We start from the raw sequence: 24078 nt of genomic DNA, 5'->3' as shown, positions 1-24078 counted from the left end.
ACCACTAGTGGAAGTGGTTCAAGGCTTGCAATTTTAACGGAAAAGTAATTTCTGTTTCAAGTTGTTTGTTCAGGATTTGCAGTGGCATAATTTCTGACTTCGGGGAAGAAGAATGCATGCTTAGTAGGACCCTGAATCCAGATGATATAATTGACTGTAATGGCGGATGTGTGATCCCTGGTCTTATAGATGCCCATACTCATCCCGTATGGGCTGGTGATCGCCTGCATGAATTTACACTGAAAGTTGTCTCCTTCCGATACCTAACAGCGATTTCAGTTAAAAGGTGCTTCTTATATGGAGATCCATGAATCAGGTGGTGGAATTAATTATACAGTATCCAAAACGTCGGCTGCGGATGAAGCCACTCTGTACAATCTTCTCAGGCAACGGCTTTTGGTATACAACACATTTGGTTTCAACTTTTCCAGGGGATGATTCGTAAAGGTACAACAACAGTTGAGTGTAAAACGGGTTACGGCTTGCACTGGAGTGTCGAAGAAAAACTACTGAGGGTTCTGAACAGAGCGAAAATGGAGTTACCTATGGACATATCAATAACCTTTCTATCAGCACATTCAGTTCCCAAGTACGTAGAGTTGGCCTGTGTAACATTTTCAGGGACTCAAATGCATCTGAGTTCACTGAGCATATTGTTTCTGAACAGATACCAAAACTAAAGAACCTAATTCAACAAAATATATCCGTGGACAACATTGACGTGTTTTGCGAAAAAGGTGAATAATTTTCGCATCCGTGAGTGTGATAACTTTCACAGGCGTGTATGACATCGAACAAAGCGCCAAAATACTTCGAGCCGGTAAATCGATTGGACTCAACCTCAACTTTCATGCCGATGAGCTTTCGGATACAGGAGGAGCAGAGGTAAATTAATTTGTCTAGATTTGTTTAGTGAATTTTCTGGCAGATTCTATCTGGGCGGTAGTGCAAATGTTTTGTCATACAACAAATTTAGGCAGAGAAGAACGTACATTAGTGTTCCACCTGTTGAAACGTCCAAGCATCGTATTAGTTATTAGTTCCCGTATCGGTTTGTTACACCTGCTACAACAGTTCACGTCGTTATTATTTTGAGCTTTACCACCTTACTGTAAGAAACACTCCGAGGGATGTAATGTTCTCAGGTCAAAAACTGGAATCTCCAAGCTCATCAGGGTATCTGATATTTCGTTGGTGCTTAAATAGCAGAGTAACATGGCACTTCCTAAAAAATGAGGGTGTAATCTACTCAAGGTTGGAGGCGGCTAATTATAGAAGGGCCATAAAGTCTGCTTATTTTGTAATGAGGGGTGGATTTCACAATAGCTAAATTTAAGAAGCCCTAAAGCGCTTTCATCAGGGTTTCAGTTTCAGAATCAACGTGAACTTCTCTTATGATTGTAGGGTTAAATCAGTTGCAACTATTTACTCTGTCACTCCTACACAGGCTCCCGAATACCAAACGGCGTTACATCCTGAATGAATGGTCAATTCCTTCCTTAAACAAAATCATTTAGTTCATCCACAAGTTGTCTGTCCAGAAAGTTCCTTTCTAACCATTGTTGTCAGCAGTTTTCAATCAAAAGAACTAGAGCGCAAGTGTCTCAGGTTAACATTTGTTATAATTCTTGAAATGTCTTTTTGTAGACAAGTCAGCTTATCTATCAGCTGTTGACTAAACACCCTACGTAAATTCTTCAACAACGTAAACTCTCCAACAAAATAGGATTGGAATCAAACGTACTCAGTATCATGGCCACTAAACGAGCTTAATAATTATGTGCTATTATTTCTTTACGCCTTCAACTCAGTCTGCAGTTTTTTCGCTTTTTGCTGTCACAAGATATATCATCCCGCTAAACTTGTACGGCTGGAACAAGATTTCAAGTCTGAGAATTCATAAAGTTTTGAGATTGCGACGCGGGAGCGAGTCAGACAATAAAATATTTAAGAATTGTAGTAAATATTCGGTTTCCCACGTGCTAAATTTTTCAGAAAAGTAGTCAATATAAATTGGTATGGTATCAGCTACCCATTTTTAATCTGGTACCACAATTATTCAGTGTGTAATAAGAAGTCGTTTATTACGCTTACAACCATGCAGTATGCCGAAGTTTCTGGTCGAAATGGCCACAAGCGGTTTGGTTGAAAGATTTACGCCCTTAATCCGTCTAAACAACAGATGCAACAAGACCACGTTTTTAAAATTTTCTAACCCAAATATGCTGCAGCCAGGGAGAGCAGGTGCTGGACAACTGCCATTGTGATTGGTATAAAACTTTCAAACAAGCCAAAAAGTGCGCTCCAAGCCAAACAGCGACAATAGAATGAGTTACAACGCTATATTTACATAAAATTCACAAACTCGCGTGAGCTATGAACGAACATTCTGTTGGATTTGGGTCACAAACCATTTTTGCTTTGCTGGAGTCATCAGTTGGTAAAAGTTTGACTGAAAACAAGTGATTCTCCCTCCGAGAATGCGACTGCAAAGTGTTGAGTCCGAATTACTTAAAGATGTTGAGTAACATTTTGGCTGTAGGAGCGAGTGAGCTACAGGATCGCTGTAGAGGGGTGCTTTAAATGGAGAATATCCAAAGAAAATTTTCAAAATGTATGTTGTTTTTTATTTTATAACAGGGACGAATAAAGCATATATCACGTTGACAAATCATTCCATATCATACTTGTTTCTAATAGACACGCGAAATAAATTTAAATCATTTTATTTTGTTACACCATAGGGATTCCTTTTTTGATATTTTTGTTCCTTCTGCCGTTGTTATGTTTGCACTTGGCAGCTACATTTTACCAAGTTGATGTAGTTGAAGCAGTTATATGTGAAAAGTGGACCTCGTAACAAAATATATTCGTGTTTTTACAGTTTTCCATGCAATGCACTCGTGATACAACGCAGCAGCATAGAAAGCACACTTGAACTTAAAGTCATCACATAAAACACGATGGATTGGGTGCACAACTAGAAGTACAAGTTACTATCAAGCACAATATGTATAGCTGCGATTACTTTTTGCAAAATCACATGTCAGCTCTTATTCTGTGGCACAATAAATCGTGGATATTTTGGATAAGTATCTAGCGCATTGTAAACGATGATGTCCTTTTTGGGTCGGGTCATTTTAGTTTGAACCAGTTCCAAAACCCTTACACCCATTGCAAGGTAAACCTAGGATAATGTGTAATCCATTAATATTTTCCTAAAGTTTGATTATATTTTTTACTTTTAGAGACAAATGTTTTTCTCTACACGGTGTTCGTAGATGAATCCCCAGAGACCTTTTAGATGTTGAATTAGAGGTATGTGACTTTTGAACTCAATCCAATGATTAAAAATCTCATGGAGGGATTAGTGTAACTTAAGATCAGATTTTCGTAACAACCAGAAAAAATCTCCTGTTGTTAGGTTAATATCGTAGGCACCAAAATGATGGTACAGCAGCACAGAAGATTGTTTATTTTTTAAAACATCTAGGTCACAGTTGAGCAGCGTGCCTCTCAATAAGCATTCCTGCAGTGACATCATCATCTGCGGGTATCTATTCTAGAAAGGATGCAATTTATATGTATTCGGCCAAAAAATCTAAAAGCACACTGAAATTCGGCTCAGTTTGTACCAGGAATATGATATGATATCATTTTTACCCGCTGCTTCACTTATATGTCCCGCGCTTATGACTCTATTTTTGAGACGTCAAAAACATGACATGGTCAAGCCTGTCTGAGCGGGGGGCCGTGATCAGTAGTGGCATCTTGATCGTCGACATCATGACCACAAAATACATCACTGAGTCAGTTGGGACGGCTGCATCAGGATTACTTTGTTTTTCTGCCAAAAAGCTAATCAAGATAACAAAACTTCAGTGGAAAATATTGCTTGGTCTCACAGTATTGCATCATGTCGTGTAAACATTCCATGTGAAAGCAGACGCACTGGCTCTTGCGCATCAGTTTGTTTGCACCAATTCAACCTATGCTGTAATGTAGATGTTCATTATGACTTTGAGATAACGGTTGGCTTACAACTGGTTACGTCACGTAACTTTGTGAGTCTAGGCAAGGACAAAGTTTTTCCCCCAAAAAGTCCATTTTTGCGTCGATTTATTGATTTACACTTGAGAAATTTGTCATATGCCTATTCTTGTGCAGAGTTAAAGGGAAAGTCTACGGCAACAACGGCGTTTGCGGAGGAACAAATATTTAGTAAGGCATCAATTTGCTTTTGAAATGGCAGGCTGAATATATCGGTGTACACAAGTTTGAAGAAGTATGCACTCCAACAACGAAATTTTACACCTGAGACTGCTGACAAAATGACTAAACATGTGAACCAAGAACACGGTTACCACTGATTATAAAGTTAAGATACGCTTCCGTGCAATTAGGTCCGGTATATTTGGATATAAGTATTGGGCAACACTACAAATAATTTTAAAAACATCAGAAAACGGACACTTAGAAACACAAAGGTAGGTTTTTTATTTATCATAATATATAGTGAATGTTCAAAGCTGTCACTTTTTGGCGACCAGCCTGGGCATTGGTATCCTGACATAAAGGCATTCATATGAACACTTACTTAGAAAACATTGACGGCGTTGATAAGTGAGTTTTGAGCAAATTGGGGAGAAAGTTATCAGGCTCGACAGCTAAAAGATCATGAAAGAATTAAACAACTTGATGAACCGTACATTTAAACCCAGCCAAGATATCAAACCTTCATGAAATATTTGGTTCAGGGACTTTAAGAAGAAAGGAGATGCACTAGTCAAAAGCTAAAATACCCATCCAGAATGGTAAGAGACATCTTTATGAAGTAAATGAAGGGAACCAAGAAGAATAACGGATTGAGTGATGCTATTTGTGGTGGAATATGAACCAGAGAGATCACCCTCAGTCAGGAAAGTATCAAAACAAAAAAGCTTATGCACCACAAGATGTGGTGCTACTTAGTTTACGGTCAGTCCAGTGAGGATTGGAAAAAAGCAAGAGAAGCAATGAAGTTTAGTGTTAAACCACTTTGCTTATGGGTTGAAGGCGTCAGAATAACAAGCGGTGATCATATGCTCGCGAAAAAATTTTAAGTATGACAATTTTAGTGCATGTTCATTCATAAACTGTCACGTATTACATGGTCTGAACAAAATATATTTGAAGTTTATAAGTGAACTTGCCGTTCGGAGCCCATCAGCGCAAAACGCGGCACGCATACAATGTTAGTTATATGTTCCATTTTTTGATTATCTGATTGAATAGATAAAAAAAGTGGAATAACGCTATAAATGTAATCCACTCGCTCAAAACGTTTTATGACCAAACGAGTATGATTGAATGTGCAAAGTCGCACTAGTGGTAAGGAAACCATTTTCAATCTGGTATAGCTCCACTACCTCAAACGTACTTTAAAACCGGCCAACTGCTCAATATTGTAAATTTCAAAGGTCCACCATTACAAATCAGGACTCAGTATGTCTTATTTAACCGATCGTTTGGACCATTTATTGTTTTTTCCCAAGGTTTGGTGGATGTTTTTAAGAAGTCCTAATAGGTTACTCTTCTGTCCCTTAAGAGGATGCGAATATTCCACGCAAATTAGGCCAGCAGAATATCATTTCCTCGAGTGAGAACAACTTCAGAACCGAATAAAAGCTACTTGGTAGTTTCTTAAGGATCTTTCGTGTAATCAGAAAAAAATAACTGTAAAAGTGCTGGTGACAGATTCAGTCATGGACTGTTATGCTGAAAAGCTACTGGTTTAAGCACTACAGCTACATTTATTTAGTATTTCAGCTGATCTCCTCTCTTTGGTCGATGGCTTGTGCATAGCAACGCGGAGTGAGGTTGTTTAGGATATCTGGCACAATATAAAAATACATACCAGTGTAATATATTTTGAGCGTAGGGAAAGAAGATTTGTGTTGAGACACACTTAATCATGAACAACAACTACCATCAGCAGGAGCTGATGGTAGCAACGTTAATTGACCTCACGTTGTGATTGAGTCTCCGTGTCGGGTGTACATGGTTACCAGGTTAGTTATCGCCTCCATTCCAAATAAGGAAAAAACCATCAAGAAATCACAAAAGTTCGTTAAAGTCCGCCCAAAATGGAGCTAGTGCCATTCTTGTGCGCGACACATTCGTAGCCAATTTCGTAAAGAAGCACTAATATGGAGAAGCCATTTTAGTATCCATCACAAGTGTTTTTTGACAGGGGGTTAGTTTTTTAGGAACGACATCTTTTAGCAATTTGGTCTAACGAGAAAATTATTCTTTAATTTTAACCGAGAGGGTTTTTCAACAACCCAAAAGGGCTAACAGCAATTCACCTTATTGTTTTGATAATCCAACGTCGATTGTATCTGAAACTTTGCATCATCACCAATACAAAATTTAATTCAAGCGCATAACCAACGAATATTTTTAGCTGTGATAAAAGATTTCAGCTTAAAAGATCTCCACATTCTGATCATAAAATGCAGTTGTTTGATTGCCATCATTCACAAGAGTTTTGCGTGCTCCCTTGACCACGTCTAGGCAATTCATGCAATCACTTAATCATGGAGATGCCTCTCAAGTCGAATTAACTAGTTACGAGCATTCCTGGAGTTTTACACACAGACCGACTTTACTTATGGACCAATATCTCGATTAAAAGGTCTCATAACACCCTGATGCTATTGGGAAAACTAAGCCGTAACACAAATGGATTACACAACCATCTGTATCAGAATAACGACATGCTTGTGTCATGGTTTTACCCTCCGGTTATTAGTGGTCGAACCACTTCGCACGTGTACATTTTTTAAGTCACGTGCGATTATTTTCGATGTGGCTATAGATTCAAAAACTTAAGGCGAAAATGCAAGAACATGCTATGGGCCATCCGTTGACCAAGCCTTGTGATAGGAAAATGTGTGACGGTACCATTCTATAATCGCGATCTTGACAAACTGCGTTAGTTCCTCTTTGGTTTACTGTTGTTTTCTTGCTTGTTTTTGCATACAAATAAAAGTGTTTGTTAGTGCACAGTTGGTCAGACAGTGGAAATCCTAGCAAAATTCTATTAAATCTGTCCCGTGCAAGTGTCTTATCTCGTAATAGTTTAAATTCGCATAGATAGCTGATCACCCTGCCTTTTTGTCAAGTGTCAGGTCCTCTTTCCACATACACTAGAGTCCTTCAGATTTATCCAAAGGCAAAATCTTTGGCCTTCACATTTTTAGCAGGCTCTCTGTGATGTTAGTTTCCGCCAAGCATCTCCAATAACCTTATCTTTGTAGACAACTAAGCCCCATATTGCATCTTATTCCAGTCCTGTCTGTATTTCCAAAAACATTGTTGTTATAGGTTCTGTTATTTCACCTTTACCAATAATACATTAAGTGTTTTTGAACAAAGCTTGCTGCCAACGGAGAGCCGATCGGCCGCCATTGCGAGCTAGAAGTGATCCTTCATTTTTCTTTGATTATCTACACAACTCTTTTGGGGATAAATGCGCTGGATTATTGTGGAACTTTTCAGCTGAGGAAGTACTCTGTGCACCTGACCAAAAGTGCTTGCTTATGCCGGATAATAAGCTAGTTGGGTGTTCAAACACCGAGTTTGTATAAGCCATCCGGATGCGCAGTAACTGATGCGAACCGATGGCGGAACATGGTATAGCTGCCTTTCATACTCGTATTGTTATTTTAGCGAAGTGTGTACTCTTGTCGTTGACGGTGTGCTCATCTGGAAGGGTTCACATTTTATTCACAAACAATAGATCACATAAATCAGTGTAGACCAACAGTTAGGTAAGTGTACAATATCATAGTTTCGTAGGAGCATTCGCTGACGAGTCTGTTAAATAGCACGTTATGTTTAGTTATTATACTACTTAACTGTATCTGGTGCAGTAAAACATCTTGAGTGTTGTGTGTAGTTAGTGAACTAACGCGCGTCAAATCCCACACTGACGATAGCCCTCAAGTGGTGGCTTGCATGCAAGTTGTCTGACTTGATGAATAGGTCAATGGTCATCTAATCAGCAACAAACCAATGCATCAAAGTTGCCAACGTTTCGAACTGCCAGATGTTACGTTGAATCTACTGCATCGGAGCAATGATGTGATGATGGATAACAGTGCTAGTTCATGCTTGTCAATTAAGCACTTTGAAGAATATTCCTATTAGTATGTCTGCCTCTGAAGGCTCACCAATCCTGTCAAGTGAAGAGGATACAAACATTTTAGGCATGACTTTGGATGGTTACGTCGAAGTTTTAGGCCAGGACAGTCCAACATCTCATCACACCAGTTCGCAAGATGGAATATACTACCTATTAAGTTAGTTGATTGCAGAATATGCAATGGCTTTAGAACGTGAGCAGTCTTTTATGTCAGAAGGAATTGTAATTAAATAGCATCAGTGCTGTCTTGGCCCATTTAGGTTACGTACACTTATGATGAGTGCATCAGAGGTTTCCAGAGATCTTGAAGATAACCAAGGGGGTTCCTTGATCTACCGTCCAGGCTTTCCTCCGTTCTATGATAATGAATAGTAAAATTGCATTTCTAGGCACCCATTAATTTTATGAACCAATTTTATGTGAACCAATGCACGGTAACCAGAAATTCACAGGATCTGAGTCGTCCTAGGTTCAGGGATATCCAAACTGCTTGTAACTTTCGATAGTGATTGAAAATACAGAAAGTCGGAAACTTCAAAAACCTTCATAAACCTGAAACCTTGGGCGCGCTGACTTCCAGGAAAATAAATGAGCCATGTATCCAGTGTAATCTTTTGGCAGTACGATGAAATATAATCATTTGCTTCATCCAAGGAAGGTAATCGTTATAACCCACATACTCCACCCATAGAGAAAACAGCGAAATAATATACGCTGGACTCATTCGCATTTTACTTACATCAAAACACCCGCATCTCGCGAGACAACCAACCACTGTGCACACTGATGAATCCTACATATGCCCCGATTGTGGAAGTGACATCACATTCTCGACGCAGTTGCCGACGCTAATGTTCGGAATTCGTATTAACACTGTCCTTTTGTACTTTATTTCGTTGTCTGTCTTAGATTATGACCATGGAATGTTACAGTCCTACGGAGATTCAGATTTACGTAAACTCCGATCGATAGTGCCTGTTTTACAACTATCTGGATAGATATTATCCATATCCTTTATTTTGGAAGCCGAAATCTCTAGATCGACAAATTACACAATTGTGGTCACTACGAATGAGTAGCGGCTTTCGGTCAAGATTTAGTTAAGTGCGTCTCGGTCAATTCCATTTGATCTCATTGTTTGACCTTAACAGAATCAGGAACAAAACAAAAAAGTCCAAAAATGAGGTGCAAATAAAAATGACGTAGAAGTTACAGGGTCCGTAACTAACCAAATACTAAGTGGCGAGAAAAATATTTTTGTTCGTTATGACTGGATAGAAAACAAAACTAAAAAGGTTTGATCACATTTGTCCCAATTTTTGAGTCACCGACTTGATAGATTAGTCACCTTTTAGTCTTGTGGAGTGATCTTTTGTATACAACAGTGTCGTTTGTCTAAATTCAATAACCGCACACAATGGGATTTTGAGTGTTTTGAGCGCTGAGTTGCGCTACAAATCAAATTAACTTGTCCATTGGGATCATTGCAACCCCTCATGAAAAATTACACGGTTTTTACATAAAAATATTACCTTTATTCTAATAGCCAGACATTCAGTCAATTTACATAGTAACTGCAAGCTATTCTAAGAGATAAGTATGATAACAAATACGGCATTTAATAATGTGAATTTGGTAAAACATAAAAATCATTCTGCTAACTATCGTACGCCACCGTGTTTTGCTTGAGATACTCTATATCATATGAAGCTTAGTAAAAAGATAAACCTGAAAGCTGGGTACAATGACCGAGCTACGATTCTTCGTTACCGCGTCAAACAAAGCTACCTCACCTCTCTCGGCGCCGTAGCTTTCTTTGTACTAATAGACCGTATATCAGCCACATCGATTTGACGAGGAACTTCAGGAGGGTGAAACAATTTTCGGGGTCAGCATGCAGTAGTGACCAGTTCATTTTGGGCTTTATTATTGTTGAATTCCCCGAATGAATCTAACAAATACGGTAAGATCCAATATCGAAAAAGTTATTGTGTCCTTACTGGGAAACCCGGCAGTGCGAACTCCAGCCTAGTTGGCAGGGACTAAACTTTCCAGTCGTGAGCGCTTGGCTAGTCTTTTGATTCACTCTATTTAGGCAGAGTGTAGCGTTATTCAGTTACGCGATGCATATCACGAGGTAACATAGTAATGACATTTTAACTGGATGAACCTCTCGCTACANGCTACATGAGTATTTGTCCTTCTGTTCTGAGCTAAGCTTGTTGACAGTGTGAGGTTTTAAAATTTTCCAACTGAGATATCGTCTTGTAAGCGGCAGTCTTCCGTATCAAAAGGCTAAAAGATCGAGAAACTATTTCACTACAGCTGTTTTCGTATCGTATCTGATACCCCTCTGTACTTTGTGAGATGCACATTGCTGATAATTCCCAACGGGCGTGAAACAGTTTTAGAGTGTTTCTTGTTGTTTTTGCGTAGACTGTTTTTCTTTGGGGAGGAAACTTGGTTGAAAGTATCAATATATCAGCAGCAACTTTAAGTACATCAAACTGTGGATAGAAATGTTTGGAAAGAAATGAAGATAATCGGAATAATTGTGGACTTTGGAAACAGTAGCTGGTGTGGTAGTTTGTTTTTAGTTCAAAAAGCGGGCAGAGACAGTTATTCAAACCCGACCAACCTCAGACAATTTCCTGTCAAACTTACTGGAAACTTAGGTTACTTGTGCGAAGTCTAAGGGAGCATTTCGCACACATTAAGGTACCCTTCTGTTTACATAATATGTGTATTAGCTTAACAAGGCTATTTAGGCTGCTTCGTAATCAAGGGACCCGCAAACATGGCCTGCATGTGAGCGCGGTCAGAGTTCTGAGCCAAAGTTTCATCTCTGCCTACCTGATCCTCATTAAGTTAAGGGTATTTATAGTTGAATCCATCAGATGAAATCCAGACATAGTCAAGTTTAGAAAGGTCTATAATGGGATTGAGATATGTTGTGCAAAGTGTGTTTTTGACCAGAACATAGGATAAAGGAACAAAATAAACTGATTAGGAAAACGATTGTGATGGAGAGAACCCAATTACCCCAGTTAATACCACAATTATCAGAGGACCTTTTGTGATGTCAGCTCTTTACATCCTAACAGATAAACGACGTGCCCACCTTTAGTTCAAATGTTAGCTAGTTTGAGTGAATACTTTAAAGACGTTGCAGCAAATTTGCCGGTCCTTGTTAGTAACTTTTAAATTAAGTAAATAACTGCAAAGCAAAGTCAAAGGTTTTGCTGCATCGGTTCCAAAACTTTAAATTAGTTTGGAAATCTATGGACGCTATGATCATTTCATAACAGAATGCACATATATATTGCGCAGGAAAGTAAATGGCACCCAGTAGTCGGAATGTTTTCAAATTCAGCTTGTTTACTAAGCTGAGATCCCAACCGCTTTCTCATCTTGAGATGTCAAGGTCTGTTACATGTGAAGAAAATCTATATAGCAGCTTTCCTGAAATTCAAGGTAGCGTCGTATTCGGATGTGCTGTTTTGAAGGACAAGCTAGCAAAATGTTTACAATGTTGCACCCTGTTTTTGGGACACTAGGGCATTAGTGAGGAATTTTGAAATTGATTAGGTTTCCAACAAAGGCTAAATTTTGCTCAGATTTTAGAAATGGAAATTTGAAATCCAAGCTCAGAAGTAGTGGAAAGTGAAGTGCAACAGAAATGAACCAACAGATAAAAATCAAGTGTGATCACTCAGTGCACACAGGACTGATTAAGTTTTTAGTTAATATGTAGGTACCAGCTTTGAGCTGCTGGTGGATTATAATACTGCTATGCTGCATGCCTGAAATTTTTCTGGGCTTCTTCACGATCTGTTAATTTATCCCAACTCAAAAGGTGTTATTACTGTCGAACTGCACGAAGCTGTGCCAGGCTATTCCATATCGAGTAGGGGTGAAATTCACCCAAGGATATTCATGCAAGACAAAATCAGCTAAACCATCAGCAATGAGTTGAGAAGTGTTTCGGTTATTTTCAGTCCATTAGACCTGGTAAAGAATCGACAATATCAGAGTCGCTATTTACAATGTACCCGAATGTTCAGGGGTTAATGCGTCCAATCATTCGGGGCATCAGGTACCAAATATGGTGTTTATATTAGATAGGCTAACCGATCGAGTTTACTTACAGCCTGTTGCACTGATCGGCAAAACTGTCAACCGGTGAACGTGTTATAAACATGTGCTGAACGTTTATGTGCTTTTTTCAACCGACTTTCATATACACCTGCATATTGTGTTCGACAGGCGACCACATTCACCCGATGCGTTTGGTTGCTAGTCGCAATCGTTCCGATGGTATACTGCCAGTTCCATTAGCAGTTACTAAATCCATTAGCCTAATCGCCTATTTTTTGGCCTACTTTTGCTACCTCGCGTAATGCAGTTGTGGGATAAATTATTACGGTGAAATTGGTATCTATTAATGAGTTCATTAGAAAGTCTATTTTCTTGTCGCTTACAAATTAAGCTGGTAGTCGTTAGTGGGTAACTTACTAGATATTCCTCTCACGTTTGATAGAAGAAAGATTTTAGGTAGCATTTGTGTATCCCGCAAATGTCTTACTCAGGTGGATAGGCTGTTTCGGGCTCCTAAACAGACCAACCTTTTCAAACTTACCTTTTCATGAGAAAACTAGTCAGGCACGTGAAACCTTTAGCAGCCAATCTGCGCGTTCGGATAGAGGTCCAAAATTTTCCACGCATTTCATCCGGTCATTCAACTGAGGATATTCTGTAAAGTCAGCCTTACATAACGCACTGTTTTTAGACTGTTGTCCACCAAAATCCCTCCGTGGTGTGCTACAATCAATCGTTTAAGTGTGCTTCGTGTATCAGTTTAGGTCAAACGACCTGGCCAGAATTTCTAAGCCTAGATTTTTCGCAAAATCCACTTACTTACGCCGTATGCGGCGTAAGATATCGGATTTGTTGAGGTGCTCACCGATTTGCCGCTCTCTGTACTTCACTGCTGGGGTCAATTTGACCGACGAAGTGAGTCGTTAAGCCTCAAGTACTTTATACAAAAGTCTGTCGGTAAACGCCACGAAAAATAATCCATCTGCTGGAACACGCATGGATTCTCCTTATGTTATCTAAGATTGTCCACCTCGGGAGCGGAGCTATGAGAATCAGTTGGCTCACTATTGATGCAGTATGATGCAGGTGTCTACATAATGATTTGCCTTCTATCTCTGTTGCAAGCTCCTCTGGTGTTCCGGTTCCTGGAAAATGGCAGTCAACATTAGAAGAACAAAACAAACAAATGTGTATTAACCAGAAAACCACCTCTTATTTGGCATGCTGAAATTCCTTCATCCTGGATACAGGAACGACATCCCGATTTGACAGTCTTAGTCGTGATGAAAACGCACATGCTTCTTGGAGCGTCAATTTCTTACCGGGTGAAAAAAGTAATGAAACATAAGCTCAATTTACCATGTATGCAGACAACATATCCCTATGTCTACTAGGGACTGAACGACCCGACGATTAATTTATTGAAATTCCGAATAAACGGGAATCTGCATTCTTCTCTACCCAAATCAGCATCATGAGCTGGCACAGCAAGCTTTATGTTGAACAAGTTGCAATCTATGGAGCATGATTACTAAGTTTTCACTGTCTGGTTCGCGCCATGAGGGGAGCATTTCTTTGAATTACGTCGAGTTGGGTGGGTTTTATATGCCGCTCAAGTGCTTTTTAGAACGTCACATCTGTGGTTTTGTTTATGATCGGGATAGTATTGAAATTAGGCAGTCTTTATTGTGATATAAATCCAAAATTAACTTCACAAAAAACAACATTTTCATTTGTGATATAAAATAATATATATATTAAAATATAATGGCTTCAATGGGGGATCGTCAGACATAAAAGAACGAAGAAACTTTGGTTATCAACTCACTGAAGTAGCTGAGTGAAATCACGAAGAATGTATTACTGGTTTTCAGCATAAAATACTCTGAGCGCAAACTTTGGGGATGCAGATGGTGAGATAAAATTGTAAACTTATGAGTAGGGTTCACTTATAAAAGCCGGCGAACCTCTCTATGATGATGTGTTAAATTCGAGAAAGCGAACAAATGGAAGATGCCAAAAACCAGGTTGTTCAGGAAGTGTCCTAAGCTGGTTGTCGTAGAGTTCTAGAGAAAGGATCAGGTAATAGTTTGGGCAAAATACGCAAAATAACATCTCCCTGAGAAAACAAATATACATGTTATAATACACTGGTCGGTCTAGCAATGTTTCGAACACTGGGAATGAAGTTATGCAACAAATTCCCAAGGGCGATCTTTGCCAAAAACCCAGTTCATTGGAATTTATGTGACATGCATTCGATGCCACATTCGATATAATGCACAACCCACCCAAAGCTCATTCATGCGTGCTAGCTTTTTATTAGTGACATTGCTATTTTTATCATAAGCTTCCACTAACATCTCTCTATAAAATGAAACACACTGACGTCATGACAAGCCACCCGAAAAGCTTAAAAAACATGAGGACAGCGGTATTGACGATGAATGTTTTACGAAACACAGTTATTTCAGAAGCAGGGGGAGAGATTGTGGTACTGCGCAACGAACACAGCATAGTACAAAGCCGTGAATTGGTAATCAGGAGTTGAAGGGTCTCAGTACCAAAAAAGGTTGCAGCCTTTCCTTGACCATTGTCACCTTACCAACAGGACCGGTATAGGCCCCTTGAATACAATAATAAACAAAATGAAGGCCAATCGTTTTCACATAGAGTTTTTGTTAAGACCGTGCTGAATTTTATTATGCCGGGAGTATTTCGTGTATCAAGAATGCTCTAATTCTGCTTCACCTAACTTATCAGTATTTACTTCACCGCACGTTACCACAACTAGCGTGCTTCGGTATTTATCGTCGCTGGAGGGCTTATTTAAATAATATGTAATCTTCACTACAACGGGTGCACATAATTATTTATTGACTAGTATATCAATCGACTGAAAACGATGGCGTGATTAGGTATTGTTTCATCAAACACCCGCAAAATTCAGTAAGCTTTAGCAAATTTTGTACAGAGGAGCTGTTTTGCAGAAGATCTATTAAGTATTTTTCAGTATCATCAGGAAAAAAGACACTGCTGGTTCGACACAGTGATTGTAACTGCTGTATATTTGCCAGCATGTCTTGAATTTTGGTAGTATGAGAAGACGTGGGATTCTGTTTTGTAAGTCAAACCAATGTATGTTGAGAAGACGAGGGCAAAGTAATCCTTATGGGTAATCAGCAGTATGAATCTTACGAAATTCCAGTGGAGTGTTTAAAGTCGGTGAAATTCCGGCTAGTAGTTTGTACATTAAACTGTTTGATCGCAAGTGGCTGACAAGCAGTGTGATTGATTCGGATGTAGACAAAATATGGCGCTACCCAAGGGACCTTTCATGAGTAACTCTAGCCATACGGCACTTGATTGTTTGGTAAGCGTAGATTTCGAATGGCAGAACTGGAATATTTTTATCTCAAAGTAACACAACTAGAGCTGCACAGTATTGTGATTTGTGTATGTAAGGGTTTCCAACAACCGAACAAATTAAGATTTAACTAAATCATTAGTATCTGCGGTTGTTGAAAACCCAGCGCACACGAGTAGATTTGCAAAGCTCCTAGAACGCTGTTGAGGCGTCTATGTTTTTTCCAAACTTAACTCGTAAAACCTTAGTAAGTTGGTGAACATAGCAAAATTCTTTTTTTTCCACTATTCAAGTGTTATTTTCGAGTGTTTGGACTAATGTTTTCTTTTGGAAGATGATGTAGTGGGATGTTTCGGGTTGAGAATATTATCTCTGTACTTCGTCACGGAATAACAATGAAGTGACTGAGCTAACTGTGGCTCGGGTAGCTACTATCTTTTGTGTAGAATTTTAACTGTCTTTTTGCAGGTGGGCCCGGAAGTTGAGTGCTTGACATATGTTAGGTTTGAAGTTCGTCTGGAGTGACACTGCCCCGCACAATTCACCTGCTGTCAACATTCAAACAGATACCCTCTTAGTTTTATTTACACGTTTGTAGATAGATCCACTAGCGTCGCGTTTTTTTGGCAGTTTATACCAAGGTCCATCTTGTAATCTATTCTAAACTGGGTTAATTTTTAGGCAGATATTCCAAAACGGAATGCGGCAAACCAGTATTTGACCATCAAACGTTTTAGTATTTAGTGATTTACAGGTAGAATGGGAACTCAGATGTGTAAATAGGCTGGGTAACCTATCTGTTGTTACTGACCGAAAGTTCTGCGTAAGGTAGCGGATAACGACATCCTTGATCGAAACACTCTTTAAAAACGAAAGCGTAACAGCTTGTATTTAGTAGAATCTTATGATCTCTGTAACATACTGGAATTAGGGCTGGTGGCACAGTTCACTGTATAGCACGAAGTAGGAAGGTTTTTTGAATGCTCAAACATATTTGCTGAGCCGTAATCACTTTCGATTTTGAGGTATCCTATCACGTTTTACCGTAATGTTTACGCCGATGAATGTGGCTTACAGAAGGGAGCGTCTCCTTAGAAATTAGCAAATCTGACTACCGGCCAACGTGAATAAACATACGCCTACATTAAAACCTTTACTAAAGTCATCTCTGCTCTGGGCTACACCCATGCGATACGTAAATCTATAATCAGTTTAAGAATATTCTTCACTGAATACTGTTTAGGTGAATCTGCGTGACGATTTAATGGCTAGTACGTACTCTTGTTACCTACTGCGCCTCAAAGTGCGTAAAATTAAGCAAGATAAGCGTGGGCTTTGGCTGTTGATTTTTCAAGTCAGGCTACCTGATACAAGCGACCTTAATCTTAGATTTCTGAAAAGAGTTTTGGCTTACGTTAACACAGTCTTAGCCATGTCGCGGATTCATTGCAAAACAGCTTCACTTCGTGCACAAGTATAAAAATCTGAAACACAAAACACAAAGGTGAGATGGTGAAAACGACTTCAAAATGCTGATGTTTGGAAAACATCACTACGAACGTATTTGAATCTTCTTGTGGTCAATCAGATGAATGAACTAAATTATGTTACTGATTATTCACGTGAGTAGCATCTGCTCTCGTTTCCAAACTCCGCTCTTGCATCCGATGGGAGGTGTAGTTTTTTAACTAACATTATGGAACAGGTTTGTACTGTTGGTTCACTCTTGTTTAATATTCAGCGAAAGTCCAAGAAAGTTCAGAAGGACGCTTGGCATTGTTCACTTTTCAAAAACTCAGTGCGGATGATATCTTGTAACCGGTTATTTTGGTGTTTGCTAGCAAATAGCTTTGAAGGATGTTTCTCTTTTTGCCAGTGAACATAAGTAGAATTGTCTGCGGTAGTTTAAATTGTACTCTTACACGTGGTCTCATGTCTCCGATTATTTGTTATTTCACTGAGTGCTTCCCTCAGAATGATAGATTGCCCGTCTAAAGTAGGGAGCATTTTACTCCTAATTAATCAACGGGAACTTGTAGTTGTCACACAACCATGTCTGGTATTGTCACGAACAAAGCACGCACACTCAAATCTTGTGATAAACTCTGAAAAAGGTTATCAGACTACAAAATATAAATGTTGAACACAACACGGAATTTAGGGGTTTCGCCAGACAAGTTTCATTTCCTCTTGATAATTTGACAATTGAATTGACGTGATCTTCCGTTAAGATTACTATGACAGGGTTTCCAACATTTTGAATGAAAATTCCTGCAACATTTTTATATTTATCCCGATGGAAAAATAGCTGGTGGTTGATTTGTGCATATATGTCGTTCAAACAAGCGTGCGAAATAGAAGAAACCAGTTTCTGACAGTGATTATTGGAGTCGTTCATAAAAGAAGATTTACGAACAGCTTAAAAGTTTCTTTTTGTGTAGAGATTTCGTCCTGTAAGTGAAGCCAATCTATGCTGAAAAGCCCAGAAGCACTGTACAGCTGTTTCATCCTTATTGGGAATCATCAGCAATGTGCATCTCACGAAACTCCGGAGAGTCTCGAACCCGCGACCTCCTGGTTAGTAGTTTGAACACTTAACCGTTCGGCTACGGGCGGCTCATCAGCAGTGTGATTAACTCGCACTTAGACAGGATACAGCGCCGCTCATCCTTCAATCACGGCATCCACATCACGCGGTCACACGTATTGACTGGCTCCTCGAGCAACGGCTTCTCAGAGGAAGTTTTACTCATCGGGTGAAGTTTATTACGAGCTACTTAAAAGTTTCGTTTTTTCTTTCTGAAGGACTTGCCGATGCTATAGAGATTTTAAAGGAAACCACTTGACACCCTTACAGATCTCAGAAAGTAGTTGCACCGTCATGTGAAATGAGCTTAGAATTTTGCTTTGCGTACCTCTCTAAACTGATACTGAAACCACTATTGGTTTATTCTTACGCGTTTTTATTTCAACCCGCCTTACTCTGTTCAAACAGATCTCAAATGCAAAGAATTATGTGATGAGGGATCTGAACAGTCTAGCTGACCTTTTGTGGAGGATTGCTTTATCAACAATAATAACACTCACCACAGGATTCCCTACCCTCATCTTCAGATGGGATTCTTATGCGCTTGAGTTTCGGTACGCAAGATTTTATAGCTAAAGGAAGATTCTTCCTTAGCTGTTTGAGGAAAACGTCTAAAAACTAGGAATTGACTTTGGGGTGGCTAGAAATAGTCATGATTCAACCTAAGGCCATGCGGGCAAGCCGCACTGCAGAAACTTGCTAAACTTTTATGGTTGCCTTGTCAGTCACATGCCAATAATATCAATTGTAGACAATAGCTCGCTGAAAGGACCATGGAAATGAATTCCTCGCTTCCTTATGCAAAGTTAACATGCCTAGGTAGGGCGAATTAAAATTCAAGAAACGTTTCCTTCCGTTGGATAAGGAGGAATCAATGACGTCTTCACAAGTTTGTGAACAGGCTGGAATTTTCGGTTGTCGAAAGTTTATTGCACCGGTCACGTGTGGTTCAATATAAATATATATATATATATATATGTATATATATATATATAGAGAGAGAGAGAGAGAAAGAGAGAGACTGGTTTAACCGGGCAAAAAGGTTCAAAAATAGTAAAAATGGGAAAATACTTCATCGTCCTACTTTCTCTGTTCGGATAATTAGCATCCAACGAACTAGCTGTTTGCCTGTTTATTTGTGGGAGGTCCGCATGGTTATTGTGACAGTGGACATTTAATATCCGGTTAGTTTAAGACGTTTGTTATTCCTAAAACGGCGAGACACCGAGCTTTTGGAGGCATATATACAAAGAATTGTTCACTGCAGCAAAAAAGTAGCTTATTCGACGTTTTCTAATTACAGAACCCAGCATATCAATTTTTCATTTTTATTTTCCATTCTATCCCTTCCATCTTTCCCAACCTTGAAATTACTGTCTAAAGGTAATCAAAACAATTGCTAAATCAGAGGGTTACACAGATATTTACAAGGATCCCCGGAGCAAACTCGGTTTTGTTATTGTTTTACGATTCAGAATCTCTTCCGGAACAATTGTGTGAGGCTCACCTCCTGAAATTACTGTGACAGCTTTATGAGAGAAAAGGCTTTTATTGCGGAGCACATTAACTTACTTGGATCCCGTTTAATGCGGCCATATCAACAGTTTGAAGCACTATTAGTTGCATGCTAGTTAATGCTTTTTGGAAAACGAGGCGTGTAGCCTTTAGTCTACATATATGCTACACGCATAAATAAGACTCACAACTGGGTGACTTATTCAAGAAGAGTGCACCTTCTTCAAAGTGTGAAGATAAATCGGCGTCAGCTAAATTTCTCGCTCAGTTAAGTGCTGTCCTTCAAAGACAAACTGTGCCTTTATATACACATCAGAACGGAATTGTCATATTAGTCATGAGTTGTGTCACAAATAGTAAGCCATATGTAGAATGGAATGGTTCTCGATCAGCGATAACAGATCCAAGCAGAAATCGATCTCCAAGTTTACACGGTTGCAGAGCAACTGATCGATGAGAAAACCAAAACGAAACGGAAAACAGAAGCAAGAAATTAAAGGGTAATCCTACGATAGTTTTACTTCGTGAAGAATCTTGTTGATATTATCCGGTCACTTCTACTCATATAGTCATAAATTACTTTATTTTTAGTATTTACTAATGACACTCAATGCCATTTCTGCGCTTCCATATTAAGATTACCAGGATTGATGTAGTTGATTGCATCTCCGCGAACACTGATAGAATGTTCATTCTAAAACCACAATCAAGGGTACATGTTGGTTAGCTAAAAATATTCCACAGGAGGAAACGAAACCAGGCGATACTGCTGTGAGATTGGTTTTATACCGCCTTGTCTTGCTCATTATTTCTGTTCTTGTCCACTCCTTGCAATGAGTGCCATTACCAAGTATTCGGATGTCTGGATTTTCCGACAATACTAGGATGTCTGCACTTTGCTGTTGCAGTAAGAGAATTGGATTATCTCTAGCGCGTACAAGTTTGCCGATTTCAACAATATAGTATTTAGTGTTATTTGGCCATTGGATAAGTTGTTTCAGAGTATACAAGGGTCTACTTCCAAACAGCAAAAAGACAAAGACATCTATCTACTACACCATTTGTTTTGAACAAAAACTACTGTTACTTGCCATCAGCAATGACGCTACATTGACATTTATATTACACATAACTTGTATATCGATGGACCAAACATAAATGAATAATACAGAAACAGTTGCTGTACGAAAGAAGTGGTCATCCAAAATTTTTTTTAGCAATTCGAGTTGAGCAACTGGAATTTTTCGGCTCATATCTCAGATGCCGTGTCATTATTCCATTGAAGTTTACTAAAGGTCTTTTCTATTTTGAGCTTTCTTGGATAACGAATGGGTTATAAATCAATGTTCACGGAATCGGAAGTCGAAAGTTAGTCTTAATGATACGAACATTTATGTTTCCATATAGAAAACCCAGTGTATGGTAAAATGCGTACAAGCGCGGTTTGATTCCCCTGTTAGAATCGCTCGGAACACACCGGTAACGAGATTAGGAAAGATACTGAACTCTTTTGAAGGTAGTCAAGAGGACTTCCTCTCAGCTCCTGATATGTGGCCGGTGGGGTCACAAACGCGGATGGCTTTCGAAATCAAAGCACATTCACCAACGTGAACATCGGCTATATTCTAAGATGAAACTCGTGCGTTCGGAAAATTTAAAATCGCTTGAATTTCTATACCGTCGATAGTACTTTACTAAATTCAACATCCCAGAACGTTGCAGTGGTCATTCATTGACCAAACTTGCATCATTATACAGCTTGTGTAGCCATAATGCACAATTCGCTAACAAGAAGATCTTGGTGTTCATTCAACAAGAATGAAGTTCTCCACCGCCCATCACTTGGCTCTTGAACTGGCTGACTGATATTACTTGGTGTTTATTTGATTATTAGCTTCTCTTTGTATAGGCTCGTTTGGAGGTTGGTATATGGCAACTCTGCCTTGTACAAACATTTACGCTAATGTTAAAAGTGAAACCCGTTTCGATTTAGTCGGGATTTCATTACCGTACAGCATAGGTGTGAATGAGAATGTATTGTATTACCGAACATTTAAAAACATATTGCACGTTTGTAGGGTCCATTCTGTTTCATTTTTCATTTTGAATGCCAAGAGATTATGCTAAAATGCCTTTTTATATTTAAGTGCAGTTTATAGCATAGTGTCAAATACAGTTCATTCAAGTGAAGGTTCATCTTAAAATACGACGTTTTTACCCAAGGTTTTTAGACCTGAAATACTCGGGAATCACAAAAGATCACATAATCTGCGGCGATTAAAATATCTGTCTACTTTGAGGCTCATTGTCGCATCCAAATTTTATCTTCGTGGTTTTCTCCGCGAATAAACAAGGCAAATGGGAAAACCACGACATATGGGGAGGACGTTTGCAGTCCTAACAATGACGTGTCCGATTATATGGAACTTATATTTTACTCGTGGATGAAACAGTGCTCCTAATGTGTCTAAGTGGAGCGTTTAGTGTTGCCAGCTCGGGATCCGTAATATTGAAGATGTTAGTTGTCAGACAGCAGTATTTGGCAAACGCAAAACAGACCTCTGCAGTGACAGTGGCATCGCATATAGTGATGAATATCCAAAATGACGGTAACTCATTTTGTCGGTTTTCCTTGCCGAATACGTTTACCTAAGCCTGTTCTGCTCAGTTCATCCAAGAGGCTAAGGTTGAGGGTTCACAGAGCCGTCAACACTGGTAAAATCACAAGGTTGGGGGACAAGTCTAGCCACCCTGTACTTTGATGAGTTACCGCTCGGTACTCTCAGCTACCGCCTGTATTCTGTAATAAGTTGGAGTTTTGCAAGGTAGATGCCAGGTTTCCTGCCATTATCCAACCTGCCAAAGAGAACAAATTTAATGAAAAATAGAAAAACACCAGTTCTTACCGTTCAAGGCAATTTTATCTCCAACAGAGTCTCGAATAAAATTACTTATTACAACCCCACCCCCGATTCCATTTCGAAAAATCTAAAATACCATGTCTATCATACCATGTGGTAATAACTGAGCAATCACTTTCCCTAGCAAGACTGCAATAGTACTTTGATAGCTTGGCAGCGCGAATCACCATTTGGGTACTGAGTGACTCAACTAATTTTCAAATGCCTCTGATGAATTTAGCTTACCCCTACTAATTTTTCACACAAGTTTTAAGATGAAGAATATAAAAAATGGAATTTAATGAAGATACTGTTTAGTAGTATTTCCAGGCAAGCACGTTTGCACCGCAATTGAAAGGATCAAAAGTCTTAATGCAATGGTGTTCAGCACCTGGTAACCATCTAGATTCGAAAGAAGTATAGTTTACAACTGGTCATAACTGATAAATGATTCATCGGTCATCCACATATTCACTAGTATATGTTATGTGATATCTGTATGCTAAACGAGAATCACATGGCTGTGCCATTAATTCACCTGCACCAGTGACGGTTTCGTTGTACCACAAAACGACACCTTTGTTTTGTTGAAGTGTCACTAGGAGTAGGCTTTGAAAACACGTACATATCGGAGATTGCATGTTTTATGATATTATAATCGCTACGATGAGCTTTATCATGTAAACGGGTCATACTCATTTCGTTGGTGGTTTCAGAAGTGATGCAAAATTTCCGCCATTGTGTTTGTAACCTACGTTTTCTGATAAGAGGGCACTCAACTGGCACATTTGAAGTCACTTTTGATATAAAATCGACAAAATTAGCATAGTTTAAAGGCGCTCTTAATATGTGTACTTTTCAGGAATTCCCATATCACCAGTATTCTGTTACCTTTATTTGCGAAACTTGGTTATCCTTTGTGGGGTCCGAAGGCACCTAAAAAGGTTATGTTGGTTACACTCCTTAGGAGAGGTCCATCCAATATCCATTCTTTATTGCCTTTGATTACGGATGTCGCATAAAATAATAGTAAAATGTTTTTCTCCTAATGCAGCTTGCTGGTCGGCTAGGTGCTCGGGCTGCCAGTCACCTAGAGGAAGCATCCCCGGCTGGTGTTGCAGCAATGGCTGCCAGTGGTACAGCTGCGGTTTTGTTGCCAACCACAGCCCACTTACTTCGGCTACGACCTCCATCTGCACGAGCAATAATACAAGCCGGTGTTCCTGTGGCCTTGGGAACGGATTTCAATCCAAACGCATACTGTCTTTCAATGGCGAGTTATTCTGGTTATATGGTTGTCCAGTCTCATTTATAATTTCACTAAAGACGGTCATTACCAACAAGCTTCGCAGGACAACTGGATAAAGAAAAATAGTTTATAAGCTGGATGAAGTTACAGGATTCTAGGATTTTAGACGTGAGG

The 24078-nt window shown here is 39.3% G+C and overlaps 1 protein-coding gene across 1 annotated transcript; it reads left to right on the top strand.

Moving 5' to 3' along the window:
- Positions 1 to 297: 297 nt before the first annotated feature.
- T265_03349 (hypothetical protein) lies at positions 298 to 23970 on the top strand (the record flags this gene model as incomplete). The annotated part of the gene is made up of 5 exons (XM_009167810.1): positions 298 to 399; positions 432 to 589; positions 622 to 737; positions 779 to 885; positions 23710 to 23970. 5 exons carry the CDS (start codon positions 298 to 300, stop codon positions 23968 to 23970), a joined length of 744 nt encoding a protein of 247 aa, XP_009166074.1.
- Positions 23971 to 24078: the final 108 nt, after the last annotated feature.

The sequence above is a fragment of the Opisthorchis viverrini genome, assembly GCF_000715545.1.
Source record: "Opisthorchis viverrini unplaced genomic scaffold opera_v5_46, whole genome shotgun sequence".
NCBI classification, from domain to species: Eukaryota; Metazoa; Platyhelminthes; class Trematoda; order Opisthorchiida; family Opisthorchiidae; genus Opisthorchis; species Opisthorchis viverrini.
This window is presented reverse-complemented; position numbering and strand designations above follow the sequence as displayed.